This window comes from Macaca fascicularis, chromosome 2 (genome assembly GCF_037993035.2).
Source record: "Macaca fascicularis isolate 582-1 chromosome 2, T2T-MFA8v1.1".
In the NCBI taxonomy this organism is placed as follows: domain Eukaryota; kingdom Metazoa; phylum Chordata; class Mammalia; order Primates; family Cercopithecidae; genus Macaca; species Macaca fascicularis.
This window is the reverse complement of record NC_088376.1, coordinates 114,440,524-114,458,995: the sequence shown is the minus strand read 5'-3', so window position 1 is coordinate 114,458,995 and position 18,472 is coordinate 114,440,524. Positions and strand designations below refer to the sequence as shown.

At 40.8% G+C, this 18,472-nt stretch overlaps 1 protein-coding gene across 4 annotated transcripts in view; it reads left to right on the top strand.

The window, feature by feature from the left end:
- DCAF1 (DDB1 and CUL4 associated factor 1) overlaps positions 1–18,472 on the top strand; it is a 99,909-nt gene that overhangs the window by 54,163 nt on the left and 27,274 nt on the right. For all 4 annotated transcript variants that reach the window (XM_065540646.2, XM_045384860.3, XM_074032351.1 and 1 more), the window contains 5 exons: positions 6,423–6,581; positions 8,732–8,911; positions 9,480–9,689; positions 11,421–11,590; positions 17,137–17,261. In XM_065540646.2, coding sequence (XP_065396718.1) covers positions 6,423–6,581; positions 8,732–8,911; positions 9,480–9,689; positions 11,421–11,590; positions 17,137–17,261 — 844 coding nt within the window. The remainder of the gene's footprint in view (positions 1–6,422; positions 6,582–8,731; positions 8,912–9,479; positions 9,690–11,420; positions 11,591–17,136; positions 17,262–18,472) is intronic.

Below are 18,472 nucleotides of genomic sequence, written 5' to 3'. Positions count from 1 at the left end.
ACCAGCTTGGTCAACATGGGAGACCTGGTCTCTACAAAAAATATAAAAATTAGCCTGGCGTGGTATCTTGCGCGTGTAATTCCAGCTACTCAGGAGGCTGAGGCATGAGCATCAGTTGAACTCGGGAGGTGGAGATTGCAGTGAGCCAAGATCACTAGGATGAGCCTGAGCGACAGGGCGAGACTCTCTCGGAAAAAAACAAGACAGGCAGACCCTAATTCAGTAAAGGTTGCAAAGGAGCTAAACATAGGAGGGCAACTAAGTCTAATTCACAAGGTCCACACTTAATTCAAGGTGACTGCTGATCTGAATGGAGAGAGAGAGTTGAATGAATAAGAATGTAGCTATCATACAGTTCTCCTCAATAGGTAACTGTTGAGAGATGAGGTCATTAAAATTACTTTTTAAAAAAAATGTATTAACACTTTGTCCGGTGCAGTGGATCATGCCTGTAATCCCAGCACTTTGGGAGGCTGAGGCAGGTGGATCACCTGAGGTCGGGAGTTCGAAACCAGCCTCACCAACTAGAGATGGAGAAACCCCGTCTCTACTAAAAATACAAAATTAGCTGGGTGTGGTGGCACATGCCTGTAATCCCAGCTACTCAGGAGGCCGAGGCAGGAGAATCGCTTGAACCCAGGAGTCGGAAGTTGTGGTGAGCTGAGCTCCTGCCATTGCACTCCAGCCTGGGCAATAACAGCGAAACTCTGAAACTCCCTGTCTAAAAAAAAAAAAAAAAAAAAAATAGTATAACATAAACAACATTGTAACAATCCTGAAAGCCCAAAAGAAAATAACATTCAGTCTCGCTTATAATAAAATAACTTTTTATTTTTGTGCTTCATTCTAATCTTTAATAGACACAGTTGCTTTGAAAATAATTGTTAGCTAGACTTTACAGTTCAGCTTCACTTGTATCCTAAGAATGTTGACATGTAGCTATATGATTGTTCTATACAAATTAGATGCTCTGTAATTTTCTTAGTTTTGTGATATACCTGTGCTGTTTCATTTTTTTGTTACAGGGGACATTGCAGTGAACATCTTTGCATATAATTTTGAGGGTTTTTTTTTTTTTTAAATTTCTACTGCTTAAAACAGGGACTGGTATATGGTAAGCAATCAACAAATAGTAGTCACTTAGGAACTGAATGAATTCCCTTAATATTTGTTTGTTGAACCATGGAAATAAGGATTTTCATGAAAAACTGAAGTTACTCTGCTAGGCTAAAGTTTAATTTTAAAGTGAAATTACAGTTAAAAAAAAAAAAGCATAACCACTCCAAACTTTTAGTGAAATCTTGGGTATGCAGAAGTCAGAAAAGAATGAATGAATATGTAACAAGTAAAATTTTAAGATGAACATGTAACAGGTATAAAATTAGCCAAGATTTGAATGGAACACAAAGATGATAAGTTACTTTGTTATAAGTGATACTGAATATAACTTTTGTTTGGGTTTCTAGGATTGTTACAGTGTTTTCTTTCTTTTTTCATTTTTCTTTTTTTTTTTCTGGTGTAGTGACTGGACTACAACAATGTTGTTTGTGTTATACATTTTATTTTATTTATTTTTTGTTATTTTTGAGGACAGGGTCTTACTCTGTCACCCAGGCTGGAGTGCAGTGGCGTGATCTTGGCTCACTGCAACTTCCACCCCCCAGGCTCAAGCCATCCTCCTGCCTCGGCCTCCTGAGTAGCTTGGACCACAGGTGTGCACCACACTGCCCAGCTAATTTTTTGTATTTTTGGTAGAGACTGGGTTTCATTATGTTGCCCAAGCTAGTCTCGAACTCTTGGGCTCAAGTTTTCCATGTGCCACCCTCCCAAAGTGCTGGAATTATAGATGTGAGCAACCATGCAATGGCCTCATCTCTCAGTAGTTACCTGTTGAGAACTGTATGATAGCCACATTGTTATTCATTCAACTGTATTGCTCCATTCAGATCAGCTTAGTCATCATGGGTAAGTGGGGACCTTGTGAGTTAGTCTTACTTGCTCTCCCATGTTCAGCCCTTTTGCAACCCAGGAAGTAATTTCCCTTTAGTGAGTTTGGGGTCTTCTTGCTCTTTTTTTTTTTTTTTGACACGGAGTCTTACTCTGTCACCCAGGCTGGAGTGCAGTGGTGCTCTTTGCTCACTGCTACCTCCGCTTCCCGGGTTCAAGCAGTTCTCCTGTCTCAGGCTACCGAGTAGCTGGGACTACCGGCATAAGCCACTACACCCAGCTAATTTTTGTATTTTTAGTAGAGACAGGGTTTCACCATGTTTACCAGGCCGTTCTAGAACTCCTGATCTTAGGTGATCCGCCCGCCTCAGCCTCCCAAAGTGTTGGGATTACAGGCAAGGGCAACCGCACCTGGCCTTTTTTTTTTTTTTTTTTTTTTTTTGACTGAGTCTTGCTCTGTCTCCCAGGCTGGAGTGCAGTGGTGTGATCTCGGCTTACTGCAACCTTTGCCTTCCGGGTTCAAGTAATTCTCCTGCCTCAGCTTCCTGAGTAGCTTAGATTACAGGCATGTGCCACCACGCCTGGCTACTTTTTAAATTTTTTGTGGAGACAGGGTTTCACCATATTGGCCAGGCAGGTCTCGAACTCCTGACCTCAAGGGTCTACCTCAGCCTCCCAAAGTACTGGGATTACAGGTGTGAGCCACCGCACCTGGCTCTTTCTTTCTTTCTTTTTTTTTTTAAAGACACTCAAATATGTCAACTTTGTTATTTCTCTATACATACCTTTATTTGTACTGAAAATTGTAAAAATAACACGGTTTCATCTTATTGCAGTCTAGATTTTTGAAAGCCAGAAAATCTATTATACTCTAGCTAAACTACCCAATGCTCTCTTTACATTCTTTCCCCACAAGTGAGTTTGCTTCAGATTCTTGATGTTGGGTTTTGTCTCACTGACTTTGGGCTTCTAAAACACATGGGAATACTTTTGTCCTCTTGGTGCTTCTTTGGGTCAAATCAAACAGTAGAGCTAAAGTATACTGAAGTTATTCAAATACGTTCAAACTATGCAGATCCTTTATAAATTATTAATATCATGGTAGGAAGGAAAAGATACAAGAAGAAAAATACATCCTAGAACTTATTTCAAAATTATCGGTATACAGTCTATCCTAGCATGGGGTAGCTTTTTCAACCTGCTACATAAAATTACTAGCAAGAAAGAAAAGTACAAGAATAAGGGTTATGGCTGGCGTGGCTCAGTGTCGTAATTCTGTATTCTAGCATCCTCAGAAGGATCCCATCAATTATACATGCAGAAACTGCAGCGACATCTGAATGGTCCACTACTTGATTCATTCTGAACTCTCTTAAGCCCATTGTTTGTTAGTTTTCTTTCAAGCCTAGAAACTCTGCTGAGTAACATGTATCTCAGTTTTGCCATCCTTTTCTTTCTACACAGACAGCAGTGTTCTTACCCCTCTCCTGTAGAGCAACTCATCTCTGACTTCCCTGAGGATCACTGCTCCTGTATATTGTTGGGGTGAATTTTCTGGTAGATGGTAAGGGAATTCAGTACTAGGGTGTGTAGTCAAGTTACTAAGGTTCTTTATCAAAGTCTCGAAGCAGAAGTTTTGAGAGGCCCGCAAATCGTCCTGGGAATTTTCTTCAGTGAGCATTTGTGAAAACTCTGGGGACCAAGGTTGGATCAAACTTTTGTGATGTGCCCATCGGTGATCTTGACACAACACTCTTCTTGCTTTTTCTTTAATCATCTTCTAGTTTATCTTCTCTTTGCCGAACTGCTTATTTTACTACCACTTGGTAACTTTATTTTTGTGTTTGTTCTTTACTGAACATTTATTGAGTGCTTTTTATGGGCCAGAGGCTTATGTTCAGGTACGAGGGATACAAGGAGGCCAACGAATAAATAAATCAAGTCTTTGTCATTTTTTGTTTGTTAAGAGATACAGACATATAAACCTATAATTTTTTTCTTTTTTTTTTTTTTTGAGACAGAGTTTCGCTCTTGTCACCCAGGCTGGAGTGCAGTGGCACGATCTCTGCTCACTGCAACCCTGGCCTCCCGGGTTCAAGTGATTATCCTGCTTCAGCCTTCTGAGTAGCTGGGATTACAGGCATGTGCTAGCATGGCCGGCTAATTTTTGTATTATTAGTAGAGGCTAGGTTTCACCATGTTGGCCAAAGTAGTATAGTTCCAAAGTATTTTGAAATGGAATAGAAATGAGGAAATTTGCCTTTTAACTTTCAGAAATTTCAAGTTTGGAGGAGGTCAGACATAATTAGAGTAACGTGTTTCTACATGTGGGATTTGGTGTGTGTGTATATTAAGTGTGTAAGCTCATGGTTATACTTCGCACAGTGGGATGAAGCTGGAGATCAAAGTTGTCTCCAGTGGCCCAACGATATTGCTTTCAGATACAATTTCTGGTCCTGAACAGGGTGCAATGGAAGAAGGGATTGGGCAGTTGCTGTTTTTATAGGTTTTTGTGTGGAGAATTATAATGGGTGTCACATAGTTTAGCTGTGTCTTGTGGGAAGGAGTGTGTGGAAGTGTGGTAGAGTGTTGTGTAACAAACAAAAAGTAGGGTAATGATAGAAGGGATTTGAATTATATATAAGGGTTAGCCTGAGCCTGGTTGTTGAGAGAACTTTTTTGAAGAGGGCACATCCCTGTTTTTTTCCATTGACCTTAGTGAGATTTGTGCAGATATCAAATCATGTTTTTGTGCATTACAAATCTATGTTGTTGGTACCTGGAAGATACCTTGACGTGGGAAACAGTAGGGGGAGCTCTAGCTTTCCCAAGGCCCTGTTTATGTTGGCCTAGGTTCAGAGTCATCAAGCAGCCTGCTGCTTGGATTATATTCTTTGCTCATAACATTGTGCAGGAGATCAAGTCCACCCAGAGAGGCTAGTGGGACTTGAACAGGCAGTTAAAAAACCTTAAAAGATAACCTTTAAGGCATCTATTTAAAATGCACATGGTTAGTTCTAAAAATATACTTGTTTAGATAATTTGCTCAAGATTCTTCTTTTGGGGATATATTGATCAATTTAAAGGAAGGCAGATTTTGGGAATTCATTAGTTGATGAGTCATTGAGCAAAAGCTAGGATATAGAGCTATTTATATTAAAAGGATTAAAATGGGAAGGTTAGCAAAAGTCCGTTAGGGAAGCTATTAAGTTGGTGCAAAAGTAACTGCAGTTTTTGCTATTGCTTTCAAAGGCAAAAACTGCAGTTTTTCACCAACCTAAATATGTAATAGTAAAATGGTTGTAGGGTTACTGATTGATTGATTGACTGACAGGGTCTTACTTTGTCACCCAGGCTGGAGTGCAGTGGTATAATTGATCTTAGCTCACTACAGCCTTGAACTCTCTGGCTCAAGCGATCCTCTTACCTCACCCTCCTAAGTAACTGGAACTACAGGCATGTGCCACTGCATTTGGTTAATTTTTAAATTTTTTGCAGAGATGGGGTTGTGCTGTGTTGTCCAGGCTGGCCCTGAACTCCTGACTTCAAGCAATCTTTTCACCCTGGCCTCTCAAAGTACTAGAATTACAGGAGTGAGACAAGCCACCTGACCAATATCATTACTTATAGTAATTTTTTTTTTTTTTTTGAGACAGAGTCTTTTTCTGTCGCCCAGGCTGGAGTGCAGTGGTGTAATCTTGACGCACTGCAACCTCTGTCTCCCGGGTTCCGGCAATCCTCCTGCCTCAGTCTCCCGAGTAGCTGGGATTACAGGCACCCACTACCATGTCTGGCAAATTGTTTGTATTTTTAGTAGAGACAGGGTTTCACCATGTTGGCCAGGCTGATCTCAAACTCTTGACCTCAAGTGATCTGCCCACCTCGGCCTCCCAAAGTGCTGGGATTACAGGCATGAGCCACCGCACCCAGCCCTTATAGCAATATTTTTCACCTTCATAAAAAAATCAGGCTGGGCATGGTGGCTCACACCTGTAATCCCAGCACTTTGGGAGGCCCCGGTGGGCGGATTACCTGAGGTCAGGAGTTCAAGACCAGCCTGGCCAACATGGTGAAACCCTGTCTCTACTAAAAAATAAAAAAATTAGCTGGACGTGGTGGCAGGTGCCTATAATCTCAGCCACTCAGGTGACTGAGGCAGGAGAATCGATTGCACCCAGGAGGCGGAGGTTGCAGTGAACCAAGACTGCGCCATTGCACTCCAGCCTGGGCAACAAGAGTGAAACTCCATCTGGGAAAAAAAAAAAAAAAAAATCCCTGGTGTTAGGAAAGAAAAGAGAAATGTTAAGGAATCTTAGTCTTTTTGTTTATTTTAAATAATATTAGGTTTTCTTTTGTGAGGGATTGGTTGTCTCCTTAGAGGACTTTTGTATTTAACAGCTTAACTGAATATTAGGTCAAGAGATTTTGTTAATTTTCTAGGTTATTTTGTGGTAATTTGTGTCCTCATTTTTTAGCACCTAGCATCTCTCCTGCTCCATAACAAATTTGCCACAGAATTTGTTGCGCATGGTGGAGTACAGAAATTACTGGAAATACCTCGTCCTTCTATGGCTGCAACCGGTGTATCTATGTGTTTGTATTACCTATCCTACAATCAGGATGCCATGGAAAGAGTAAGTCTCATCTATACAGGTTTGTGGGGATGAGATTTGGTTGGGGACAACCTCTTTAAAAGATCACATTTGCAGAATGACTTTTGGATAAGAAAAAAACAATAGTTGAATAAATAAATTTTAATGAAAGAAGCAAGGAACGTGAATATCTAGTCTTTATAAAGCATTCTAAAAATGTAAAATTGTTTAGAAATGATTCTATTTTTTTCTGACTCTACTGGGAAAATGCTGGGTGGATTGGAGTCTGGGAGCTTTATTTAGTTTTTGCCATTTCTATGGCATTAAGATTAGCCTTCAGGTACTTTTCTGATGTCTTAGTGGAGTGACGTTTATGAGTTATTGTAAAAACAACAGGCTGGGCACAGTGGCTCACACCTGTAATCCCAGTGCTTTGGGAGGTTGAGGCGGGTGGATAACCTGCGATCAGGAGTTCAAGATCAGCCTGGGTAACATGATGTAACCCTGTCTCTACTAAAAGTGCAAAAATTAGCCAGGCATGGTGGCAGATACCTGTAATCCCAGCTACTTGGGAGGCTGAGGCAGGAGAATTGCTTGAACCCAGGAGGCGGAGGTTGCAGTGAGCCGAGACTGCCATTGCACTCCAGCCTGGGCTACAGAGTAAGACTCTGTTTAAAAAAAAAAAAAAAAAAAAAAAAAAAGCCACACGCAACAGACATAGTCTCTCACTGATTCATTCACACACAAATTTATATTGTATATAGGGGTGTATATGTGTGTATATTTTTAGATACAAGGTCTCGCCCTATTGCCCAAGTGCTCAGCCTGCTAGGTAGCTAGGACTATAGGCTTGTGCCACCATGCCTGGCTACTTTTTATACTTTTTTTTTTTTTTTTTTTTTGACAGAATCTTGCTCTGTTGCCCAGGTTGGAGTGCAGTGGTGCCATCTTGGCTCACTGCAGTCTCCAACTCCCAGGTTCAAGCAATTCTCCTGTCTCAGCCTCTAGAATAGCTGGGATTACAGGCGCCCACCACTGTGCCTGGCTAATTTTTGTGTTTGTAGTAAAGGGTTTCACCATGTTGGCCAGGCTGGTCTCGAACTCCTGACCTCAAGTGATCCACCCACCTCGGCCTCCCAAAGTACTGGGATTACAGGCATGAGCCACCATGCCTGGCTTTGTGATTTTTTAAAAGTGTAAATGGGTTATACATATGTATGTGGTTTTTCGTTTTTGTTTTTGTTTTGAGGCAGGGTCTGACTCTGTCGCCTGTGCTGGAGTCCAGTGGCATGATCTTGGCTCACTGCAGCCTCTGCCTCCTGGGTTCAAACCATCCTTGCAAGTAGCTGGGACAACAAGGGCACACTACCACACCTGGTTAATTTTTACATGTTTTGTAGAGGCAGGGTTTTGCCATTTTGCCCAGGCTGTGGGTTGTACATTTGAAAAGTGATGGGCTCCTGGGATCCCCTAGGAAAGCAAAGTTCTTGTTAGTTCTATTCCTGGAACATTTTTCTAGTATTCTTATTTGGTGTGTCTTTTCTGGTAGAGTGAAATGGGTAATTTCTTCTTGAGCTATGACATTATCTTTGCTTATTAATAATATCAGTTTTAATTTTTCTTTTGGTGTTTATACAAGATAGGTAGTCTTTTGGGAGTAATAAACTAATCTGTGTGTGTACATACAAAATTACTTATGGCTAAGATAGAGAAAAAAATATCAAGGAAACCTGGGGATGCTTTACAGTTTCATTTTGTGACCCATAGTAGACATCAAAATGTGTGTGAATTAACCAGAGAATGAATACCAAACTCCTAGACTTAGGATCAGAAATCTGAGCCACTTTTATCACATTGGAGAAGTTCCTTACCTCTTCCTCTTCTTTTAAGTGAGAATCCTAATACCTGTATAATGGAGCCCTCGTGAGCAGTAAATAATGTAAATATTTGTTGGCACTTAGTAAGTATAGGTTGTATTTAAATATTTATCTAAATTTAGGTCGTTTTCAGGTTCGGAATGGATTGTGTTCTAAAATTGCCTTTGTATTATAACCTAAACTTTGTACTAAGAGTGACTTGATTGGAAATGGTCATTGTATTCTGCAGATATCTATACTGGTGAATTTTTCATCCTGTTCGAGGCTCCTTTGCCCACAATTTAAAAGCATTGCTTTATTTGTATTTTTTTGCAGGTTTGCATGCATCCCCACAATGTTCTGTCTGATGTGGTGAACTATACCCTGTGGTTAATGGAGTGTTCTCATGCTTCAGGATGCTGCCATGCTACCATGTTTTTTTCAATTTGCTTCTCATTTCGGGCCGTCTTGGAGCTCTTTGACCGCTATGATGGTCTTCGTCGTCTGGTGAACTTGGTGAGATTATTTCAGTGCTTTTCTCACTAGGATTAAGGGTCCTGGTTGTCTTGGCTGCCCTTTAACAGCACACCCTTGAAGAAAGGAAGCTTTTGGTTAGAGGAGTTTTGCTGCCATTCTTTCTGTGAAGTTTTTTTTTTTGTTTTTTTTTTTCCTTCCTTCACAAATTTCTCTTTTTCTTTAGTAGTTTGAGGACACTGTGCCATTGTAGACTTGCCTTGGATATAGTAATCTTATCACGGGGATTGGCAGTTGATGATCTTGATCTTTCTAAAAGCAATAGTTTTATGCCTGTATATTTTTTGCTGTGATTAAAAGCTTGTTCATTTTTCGGTATGGGTTTAATGTTTTGTTTTCATATAGCTACTGTTATCATGTTATATACACAGATATACATAAATATGGTTTGATATTTGTCAGTATTGTTAAGCATAAAAGTTTACTGATACATAGCAGAATGTGTGTGGAAAATAAAAAAAGTTTACTAAAATATTTTCCCATTTTTTAATCTTTTTTCTTAACTCTTGCCTTTTCCCCTCTTTTACCCCAATATTTTGTATCTTAATAGATCAGTACTTTGGAGATTCTAAATTTGGAAGATCAGGGTGCACTTCTGAGTGATGATGAAATATTTGCTAGCCGCCAAACTGGGAAACATACCTGCATGGCCTTGCGCAAATACTTTGAGGCTCACCTGGCCATTAAATTGGAACAAGTGAAGCAGTCACTTCAGAGGACTGAGGGTGGCATTCTTGTCCACCCACAACCCCCGTACAAGGTGAGAGGACCTTGTCTTGAAAGGGAAAGTTCTGTTAGCCCTCTCTGTAGCATCTCAGTCCTGAAACTCACATTCAGATCAGTGGACTCTGTGTTATGCCCATTGTTGGAGTATACTTCCCTGTTTGAAGGCAGAACCAATTGAAAAATGGATGTAATAGGTGAATTTCAGGGAATTATTTTGCTTCCAGTTGTAAGTTGCTGGGATTCTAGAACTAAAAGATTAACTGAAGTGTGTATAAAAAAGCTTTCTTTTTTTCTTTTTGAGATAGTCTCCCTCTGTCGCCCAGGGTGGAGTGCAGTGATGTGACCACAGCTCATTGCAACATTAACCTCCCAGGCTCAGGTGATCCTCCCACCTCAACCTCCTGAGTAGTTGGGGGACTATAGGCACACACCATCACACCCAGCTAATTTTTAAATTTTTTGTAGAGTTGGGGGTGCAACTATGTTGTCCTGGCTGGTCTTGAACTCCTGGGCTCAAAGAGGCCTCCCACCTCGACCTCTCAAAGTGCTAGAATTATAGGTGTGAGCCACTGTACCTGGCAAAGAACTATTTTGTATGAAAAGTACTAGATGATTTGCCTTCTATGCAGAATTTCTTTTCTGAAAATGTGTTTGTAACTCTACTTCTCTATCATTGTGGAGTTTGATATGTTTTGGGATATAGATGAGTAGCTGCATGTTTTTTAAAAAATCACCAACTGATTTCTTGAGGCCAGTAGTTTGAGACCAGCCTGGGCAACAATAGTGAGACCCTGTCTTTACAAAAGTTTTAAAAATTGGCTGGGCCCTGTGGTGTGCATCTATAGTTCTAGCTACTTCGGGGGCAGAGGTGGGAGGATCATTTGAACCCAGGAGTTCAAGACTGCTATGATCATACCACTACACTCCAGTCTGGGCACAGACTGTCTCAAAAAAAAAAAAAAAAAAAAAAAAGGCATGGTGGTGCATGAGTAGCCTCAGCTACTCTGGAGGGTGCGGTGGAAGAATCACTTCAGTCTGAGGGTTTGAGGCTGCATGTGATCAGGCTATGGCACTCCAGTCTGGGCAACAGAGTGAAACCCAGTCTTAAGAAAAAAAAGTCACAAATTGAAAAGAAATCAGTCACATGATGCTTCTTTCTCTTGAGCTATAACTTATATGCACAAAGGAAACTTGTTATCTTTTTGGACAAATCATATTGTGAGTCTAATTATAAATAAGGTAAAAGATTAATCAATATATGGTCATTATTTCACATATGGGCTTTTGACTTAAGAATTTTGGAATTTGAAAGGTATTATTATTTACTTTTTAATTAAAACCTTGGCCAAGCATGGTGGCTCATGTCTGTAATTCCAGCACTTCAGGAGGCTGAGGTGGGAGGATCACTTGAGTCTAGGAGTTCAGGGCTGCAGTGAGCTATGATCGTGCCACTGCACTCCAGCATGGACAACAAAATGAGACCCTGTCTCTACGAAAAATAAAATAATTAGCTGGGTGTGGTGGCATGTGCCTATGGTTCTAGCTACTTGGGATGCTGAGACAGGAGGATAGCTTGAGCCTGGGAGATTGAAGCTACAGTGAGCCATGATCAAGCCACTGCCCTCCAGCCTGGGCGGCCAAGTGAGACCCTGTCTTGAAATAAATAAGTAAAATGAAATATCTTGGCCAGTGAGCTGCGCTCAAGAAGGTAGTAGGCAGATGTAGAGTTATATATAATAATAATACTGTATATCTCTCCTTATAGGCATGCTCATATACTCATGAACAGATTGTGGAAATGATGGAATTTTTGATAGAATATGGCCCAGCACAGCTATATTGGGAACCAGCTGAAGTCTTCCTCAAACTTTCTTGTGTGCAACTCTTGTTGCAGCTTATTTCTATTGCCTGCAATTGGAAGACCTATTATGCAAGGTGGGACCAGAGAGAGATTTCAAATGAAGTTTGATGCATCTTTTTACTAAAGTTGATGTTGGTTTGTGCATGGTATATGCTTAACAAAATTTCTTGAATTGAAATTTTGGACTTGAAACTGAGAAATTAGGCATGAAAATATGATTTTTAATTTACAGCACACTTGTTCATATGTATGGTCTTGGTGATTGTAAATATTACGTAATAGGCAAGGATCAGCGTCTGTACTGTCAGAGAAGGTACGTGATTTACATGGCCACAGCTGCAGAGCTGGGGTTAAAGTCTTGTCTTGAGGCTAGAGTCCAGGATTCTTCAGTGCTTAGACTTTAAGTGTCTTGCTAGTACTTGACAACCATATATAATGTTTATATTATGTTCATATAAAATTGTCCTTTTACTCTTGGAATTCAACACACTGTTAGGATTTTCACAAATTAGTTGAAGGGAGAGCAGGACAAGGCCCAGAAAAGGGTGGCTGATGTAATCAGGAAATTGGGTAGGTTCTATTTGAAGATGATATAAAAAGAAATAAAACTCTTTTGAAAAAGATGGGATCTTTTTTTTTTTTTTTTTTTTTTTTTTTGAGACAGAGTCTTGCTCTGTCACCCAGGCTGGAGTGCAGTGGCCGGATCTCAGCTCACTACAAGCTCTGCCTTCCAGGTTTACGCCATTCTCCTGCCTCAGCCTCCCAAATAGCTGGGACTACAGGCGCCCGCCACCTCGCCTGGCTAGTTTTTTGTATTTTTAGTAGAGACGGGATTTCACCGTGTTAGCCAGGCTGGTCTCGATCTCCTGACCTCGTGATCCGCCCGTCTCGGCCTCCCAAAGTGCTGGGATTACAGGCTTGAGCCACCGTGCCCGGCCAAAAGATGGGATCTTAAGAGAAGATAGTAAAAAAGTTTATAAACAGAGTGCTTGACCTTCTTTTCCTATTTAATCACAGCCATAAAGATAAGAGGGGCTTATTTAGGGGAATATAGTATGTTTGTTAAATCCCAGTGTTTAAATATAGTGAGGTACTCTTGGAGCAGGTGTAATTAAACTTTTTGGGTTCAGGATACCTTTACTGTATTAATAATTACTGAGAACTCTAAAAGGCTTTTGTTTTTGTGATATATCTATCAGTGTTCATTGTATTAGAAATTAAAACAGAAAAATGTAAAAATATTTATGCACTAAAAAAATGTGGGCCAGGCACGATGGCTCATGCCTGTACTCTCAGCACTTTGGAAAGATGAGGTGGGCAGATCACTTGAGGTCCAGAGTTTGAGACCAGCCTGGGCAACATGGTGAAACCCCGTCTCTACTAAAAATAGAAAAATTATCCGGGCGTGGTGTTACACACCTGTAATCCCAGCTACCTGGGAGGCTGAGGCAGGAGAATCGATTGAACCTGGGAGGCAGAGGTTGCAGTGAGCTGAGATCATGCCACTGTACTACAGCCTAGGCAACACAGCAAGTCTTTGTCTCAAAAAAAAAAAAAAAAAAGTGAACCCATTGCATGTTTGCATTATTCATGAAAAATTTCCAAAATAAAACCAGATAATTTTAGCAAGTTCGAAAAAATGTCTGCTTTTGTATTCAGTTTTTGTGATATCACATAATCTCTGGAAGACTCTCTTACTATGCAATGAGAGAATGAGAGTGCAAAAGGAAAGTAACATCTTATTATTATGAAAATAACTTTGACTTCACAGGACCTTCTGAAAGGGTCTCAGACTTCTCGAAGTCTTCAGACTATACTTTGAGAAGTGCTGTTTTAGAATATTGGAAAAGTAGGTTATTATATTTATTTGGAGAATTGTTTAAAAAGTGATGACAGACCAGGCATGGTGGTTCATACCTGCAATCCCAGCACTTAGGGAGGCTGAGGCAGAGTTCGATGCTTGAGATCAGGAGTTCGAGACCAGCCTAGGTAACATGGTAAAACCCCATCTCTACCAAAAATAAAAAAAAATTAGCATGGTGTGTTGCCGCATGCCTGTAGTCCCAGCTACTAGGGAGGCTGAGGTGGGAGGATTGCTTGAGCCCAGGAGGTGAAGGGTGCAGTGAGCCAAGACTGTGCCACTGCACTCTAGCCTGGGCAACAGAGCGAGACTCTGTCTCCAAAAAAAAGATTATGACAGCTCACAAGATAACTAGAAAGGGTATAAATACATTTTTTAAACTGGTACATATGTATTTATTTATTTTTTTGTTGGTTTTGGAGACACAGTCTTGCTCTGTTGCCCAGGCTGGAGTGTAGTGGCACGATCTCAGCTCACTCCAACCTCCACCTCCCACGTTCAAGTGATTCTCATGCCTCAGCCTCTGAAGTAGCTGGGATTACAGGCGCACACCACCAAGCCCAGCTAATTTTTGTATTTTTTAGTAGAGATGGGGTTTTGCCATGTTGGCCAGGCTGGTCTCCAACTCCTGGCCTTGAGTGATCTGCCTGCCTTAGCCTCTCAAAGTGCTGGGATTATAGGCATGAAACACTGTCCGGCCTGTATTTGGATTATTGAAAAAATAGTCCTTGATTTTAAAAGTTTATTTTTAGAAATAAAATTAGTAAATGTTTCTGCTTTAGAATATGCAGAATCTTTTAAAGAGAAAATTACTTAGCATTCATTACATAATATTTGTAAGTACACATAATTGATATTATACTTTTTAATCAAATTCATCTTTTTTATGAATATTTTCAAAATGTAGAAAGGCACAGAGAATAGTATAACAGCTGCTCCATCATTAACCAGGATAGGCATGTTGTTGTATTTGCTTTTCCCTCAGTTCTTTTTCTGCCTCCCCAGAGTCACTCATCTTCTGAATTTGAACCATATTCTCCCCACTCATGTGTTTATACTATATATATCTGTGCTGTGTTCATAAATAATAATATAGTACTGCTTTGCATGTTTTTAAATTGTTATTTTCCTAAGTTTGTCTTTTTGCAGCTTGCTGTTTTTACACTTCTATTCTTGAGATTTATATATGTTAATATTTATTTAAAACACTGTATTTCTATACTGCAGTTTATTCTGCCATTGATGGCTAATTTAGTGTTTTTGTATTTTTTTTTTTCCTATTAAATAAATGGTATCATGAACCTCCTTTTGGAGGCTCTCTTGAGGATATGATGTAGAGCATCTGGTTTTGTAGGGTGTCTGTGTTCTTACCTTAATTGGATATTGCCAAATTGCTTCTAAAAACGTTCATGCCATTGTCATTCCCCACCAGCAATATATAGGAGCTTTCATTTCTCTACTTTTTTTTCTTTTTTTTTTGAGACGGAGTCTTGCTCTGTCACCCAGGCTGGAGTACAGTAGTGGTGTGATCTTGGTTCATTGCAACTTCCGCCTCCTGGGTTCAAGCGATTCTCCTGCCTCAGCCTCCCGAGTAACTGGGACTGCAGGCGCCCACTACCACGCCCAGCTAATTTTTGTATTTTTAGTAGAGATGGGGTTTCACCGTATTGGCCAGGCTGGTCTCAAACTCCTGACCTCGTGATCCACCCACCCTGGCCTCCCAAAGTGCTGGGATTACAGGCGTGAGCCACCGCACCCAGCCGTTTTTTTCTTTTTTAACTACAAAAGACATCCAACATTTCTCTACTTTCTTGCCAGTACTTGGTATTGTCTGATTTTTAATTTTATATCTTACATTTTTTATTTTTATATCATTAATGATGTATTTTGAACCCTTTCCCTCATTCTTTAGGGTTCTTTGAAAATGATTGTCAATGACTGTAGTTTATGAGTGTACTGTAACACATATGTTGCTCTTGTCTATGTGGGTTTTCTCATTCTTTTGCTATTTTAATGTGGCTAATGAACATCTTAATACGTAAATTCTTCTGATTCTTTCTTTCTTTTTTTTTTTTTGAGACTGAGTCTCACTGTGTTGCCCAAGCTGGAGTGCAGCGGTGTGATCTTGGCTCACTGCAGCCTCTGCCTCCTGGGTTCAAGCAGTTCTCCGTGCCTCAGTCTCCTGAGTAGCTGGGATTACAGATGCCCATCACCACGCCCGGCTGATTTTTGTATTTTTTAGTAGAGATGGGGTTTCAACATGTTGGCCAGGCTGGTCTTGAATTCCTGACCTCAGGTGATCTGCCTGCCTCAGCTTCCCACAGTGTTGGGATTACTGGCGTGAAGCACTGCACCCGGCCTGAATCTTTTTTCTTTTCTTTTTTTTTTTTGGAGACGGAGTCTCTCTCTGTGGCCCAGGCTGGAGTGCAGTGGCTCGATCTCAGCTCATTGCAACTTCTGCCTCCTGGGTTCAAGCAATTCTCCTGCCTCAACCTCCCACGTAGCTGGGACTACAGGCGCCCGCCACCAAGCCTGGCTAATTTTTTTTTTTTTGTAGTTTAGTAGAGACAGGATTTCACCATGTTGCCCATGCTAGTCTTGAACTCCAGAACTCAGGCAGTCTGCCCGCCTCAGCCTCCCAAAGTGCTAGGATTACAGGCATGAGCCACCACGCCTGGCCCCGGCCTGATTATTTCTTTAGGACAGATTGTTAGAGGTGAAATTTCTAGGACAGGGTTTATGAACATTTTAAGAATCTTGTTTCATATTTCCAGATTACTTTCTTTTTTTTTTTCATTTTTCTTTTTTTGTTTTTCGAGACAGGCTCTCACTCTGTTGCCCAGGCTGGAGTGCAGTGGTGTAATCATGGCTCACCACAGCCTCAACTTCCTGGGCATAGGTGATCCTCCCACCTCAGCCTCCTGAGAAGCTGGGACTACAGGCAGGTGCCACCACATCCGGCTAATATCTTTTGTATATATATATAAAAATATATATTTTTTGAGACGGAGTCTCGCTGTCTCCCAGGCTGGAGTGCAGTGGCACGATTTCGGCTCACTGCAAGCTCCGCCTCCCGGGTTCACGCCATTCTTCTGCCTCAGCCTCCCAGGTAGCTGGGACTAAAGGTACCCGCAACCATGCCCGGCTAATTTTTTGTACTTTTATTAGAGACAGGGTTTCACCGTGTTAGGATGGTCTTGATCTCCTGACCTCATGATCCGCCCACCTCAGCCTCCCAAAGTGCTGGGATTACAGGCGTGAGACACTGTGCCCGGCCTATATTTTTTTTAATAGAAAAATATAAAACCATGTTGCCCAGTCTGGTCTCAGACTCCTGGGTTCAAGTGATCCTTCCATCTCGGCCTCCTAAAGTGTTGGGACTATAGGCATGAGCCACCGAGCCTGGCCTCCAGATTACTTTCTGGAAAGATTGTGCTAATTTCTACTCTCACCAAAAGTTTGAGAGTGTGTGTGTCTATATATTTTCGCTAGAATGAAATGATTCAGGATTATTCTGTGTTTTTTATTGTAGAAGTTTGATAGGTAAAAATTTTATTGCTGTATTTTTTGGAAGTAATGTCATTGTAACTATAAAATCCTCTCTTGTTGTGACAGCTCGAGATAGAGCCACACTGGTAGCGGTTCTGATTTATAGTCTCTCTGTGTGCGTGTGTCTGTTTCTGTCTCTCTATCTCTGTCTCTCTTGGTTCTTGTGGCTATATTCTAATTTCCCTTTGACTAATTCTTCTTACTGTCCAGGAATGACACTGTGCGCTTTGCTTTGGATGTCCTGGCTATTCTTACTGTGGTCCCTAAAATCCAGCTCCAGTTGGCAGAATCAGTGGACGTGTTGGATGAGGCTGGATCTACAGTCTCTACTGTAGGTAGGTTATATTTTGCCATTTTTGTTGTTTCTTGGTCTGGGTTTGTTTTTTCTTTGCCACTCTGGTTGTGGTTACCTACCTGACCTAATTTTGGATTTCAGAACAAAAGTAGTAGAGGGGGGCTCCTTGTCTGTCCTTTATAAGGACTACCATTCAGCAGATCAGAAACTAATTAAAAAAAAAAAAAGAAAACAAAAATACAAACGTAGTACCAGATAGTTTGATTTAAGGGGGTCATGCTAGTAAACTCAGGTTTTCTGGCATTTCTGCTATAATGGTATATTATAGCTTTCCTGAAAAGCTCACACTCTGCAGAGTCTTGCACTAAAAGTTCATGGGAAAAATAGGTTGAGGCAGATAGTAAAAAACTTAAGCATCACAGCTTTCCAGGAGTTAAAGGGGAAAAAAAAACAAAGTGAGCAATTTTGTAACCTGAGTTAGTAATTGGCAGGTAGCTCAAAATGGGTAGAAACCATCATACATATATAAAAAAAGGAAAATACACTTTGATAATATACATTATTAAGAGCAGGGGTGATCAGGGCACTGCTGGGGTGAGCATGGGAAGTTGTGTGACAGGACAAGACGCAGGATAGGACTAAGACACAGGCACTTGTTTTTAATTTTCTTAAAATAAAGTAGAAAGGGTTCTGCTTCCACAGTAGCAGCCCAACTGAGGGCTTTCTCCATTCCTAAGGTTTTAATGTATTAAAATTAATAAATCAGAAAAGGCCGAGCGCAGTGGCTCACACCTGTAATCCCAGCACTTTGGGAGGCTGAGGCGGGTGGATAACCTGAGGTCAGGAGTTCCAGACCAGCCTGGCCAACATGGTGAAACCCCATCTCTACTAAAAATATAAAAATTAGCTGGGCGTGGTGGCAGGCGCCTGTAATCCCAGCTCTTCAGGAGGCTGAGGCAGGAGAATCACTTGAACTGGGAGGCGGAGGTTGCAGTGAGCCGAGATCGTGCCGCTGCACTCCAGCTTGAGTGACAGAGCAAGACTCTGCCTCAAAAAAATAATAAAACCAGAAAAAATTACACACGAACCTTGGTGACTTTTCCATAATTATGACATAATTTCCCTATTTAATAACTGCATATGAGATCATAAAAATACATTGTAGTAGAACTGATTGTACTTTATACAAACAATTCCTTGCAGTTTTTACAAAAATAATGTAGTTTTTTAAAGTAAAACAAAGTCAGTGGA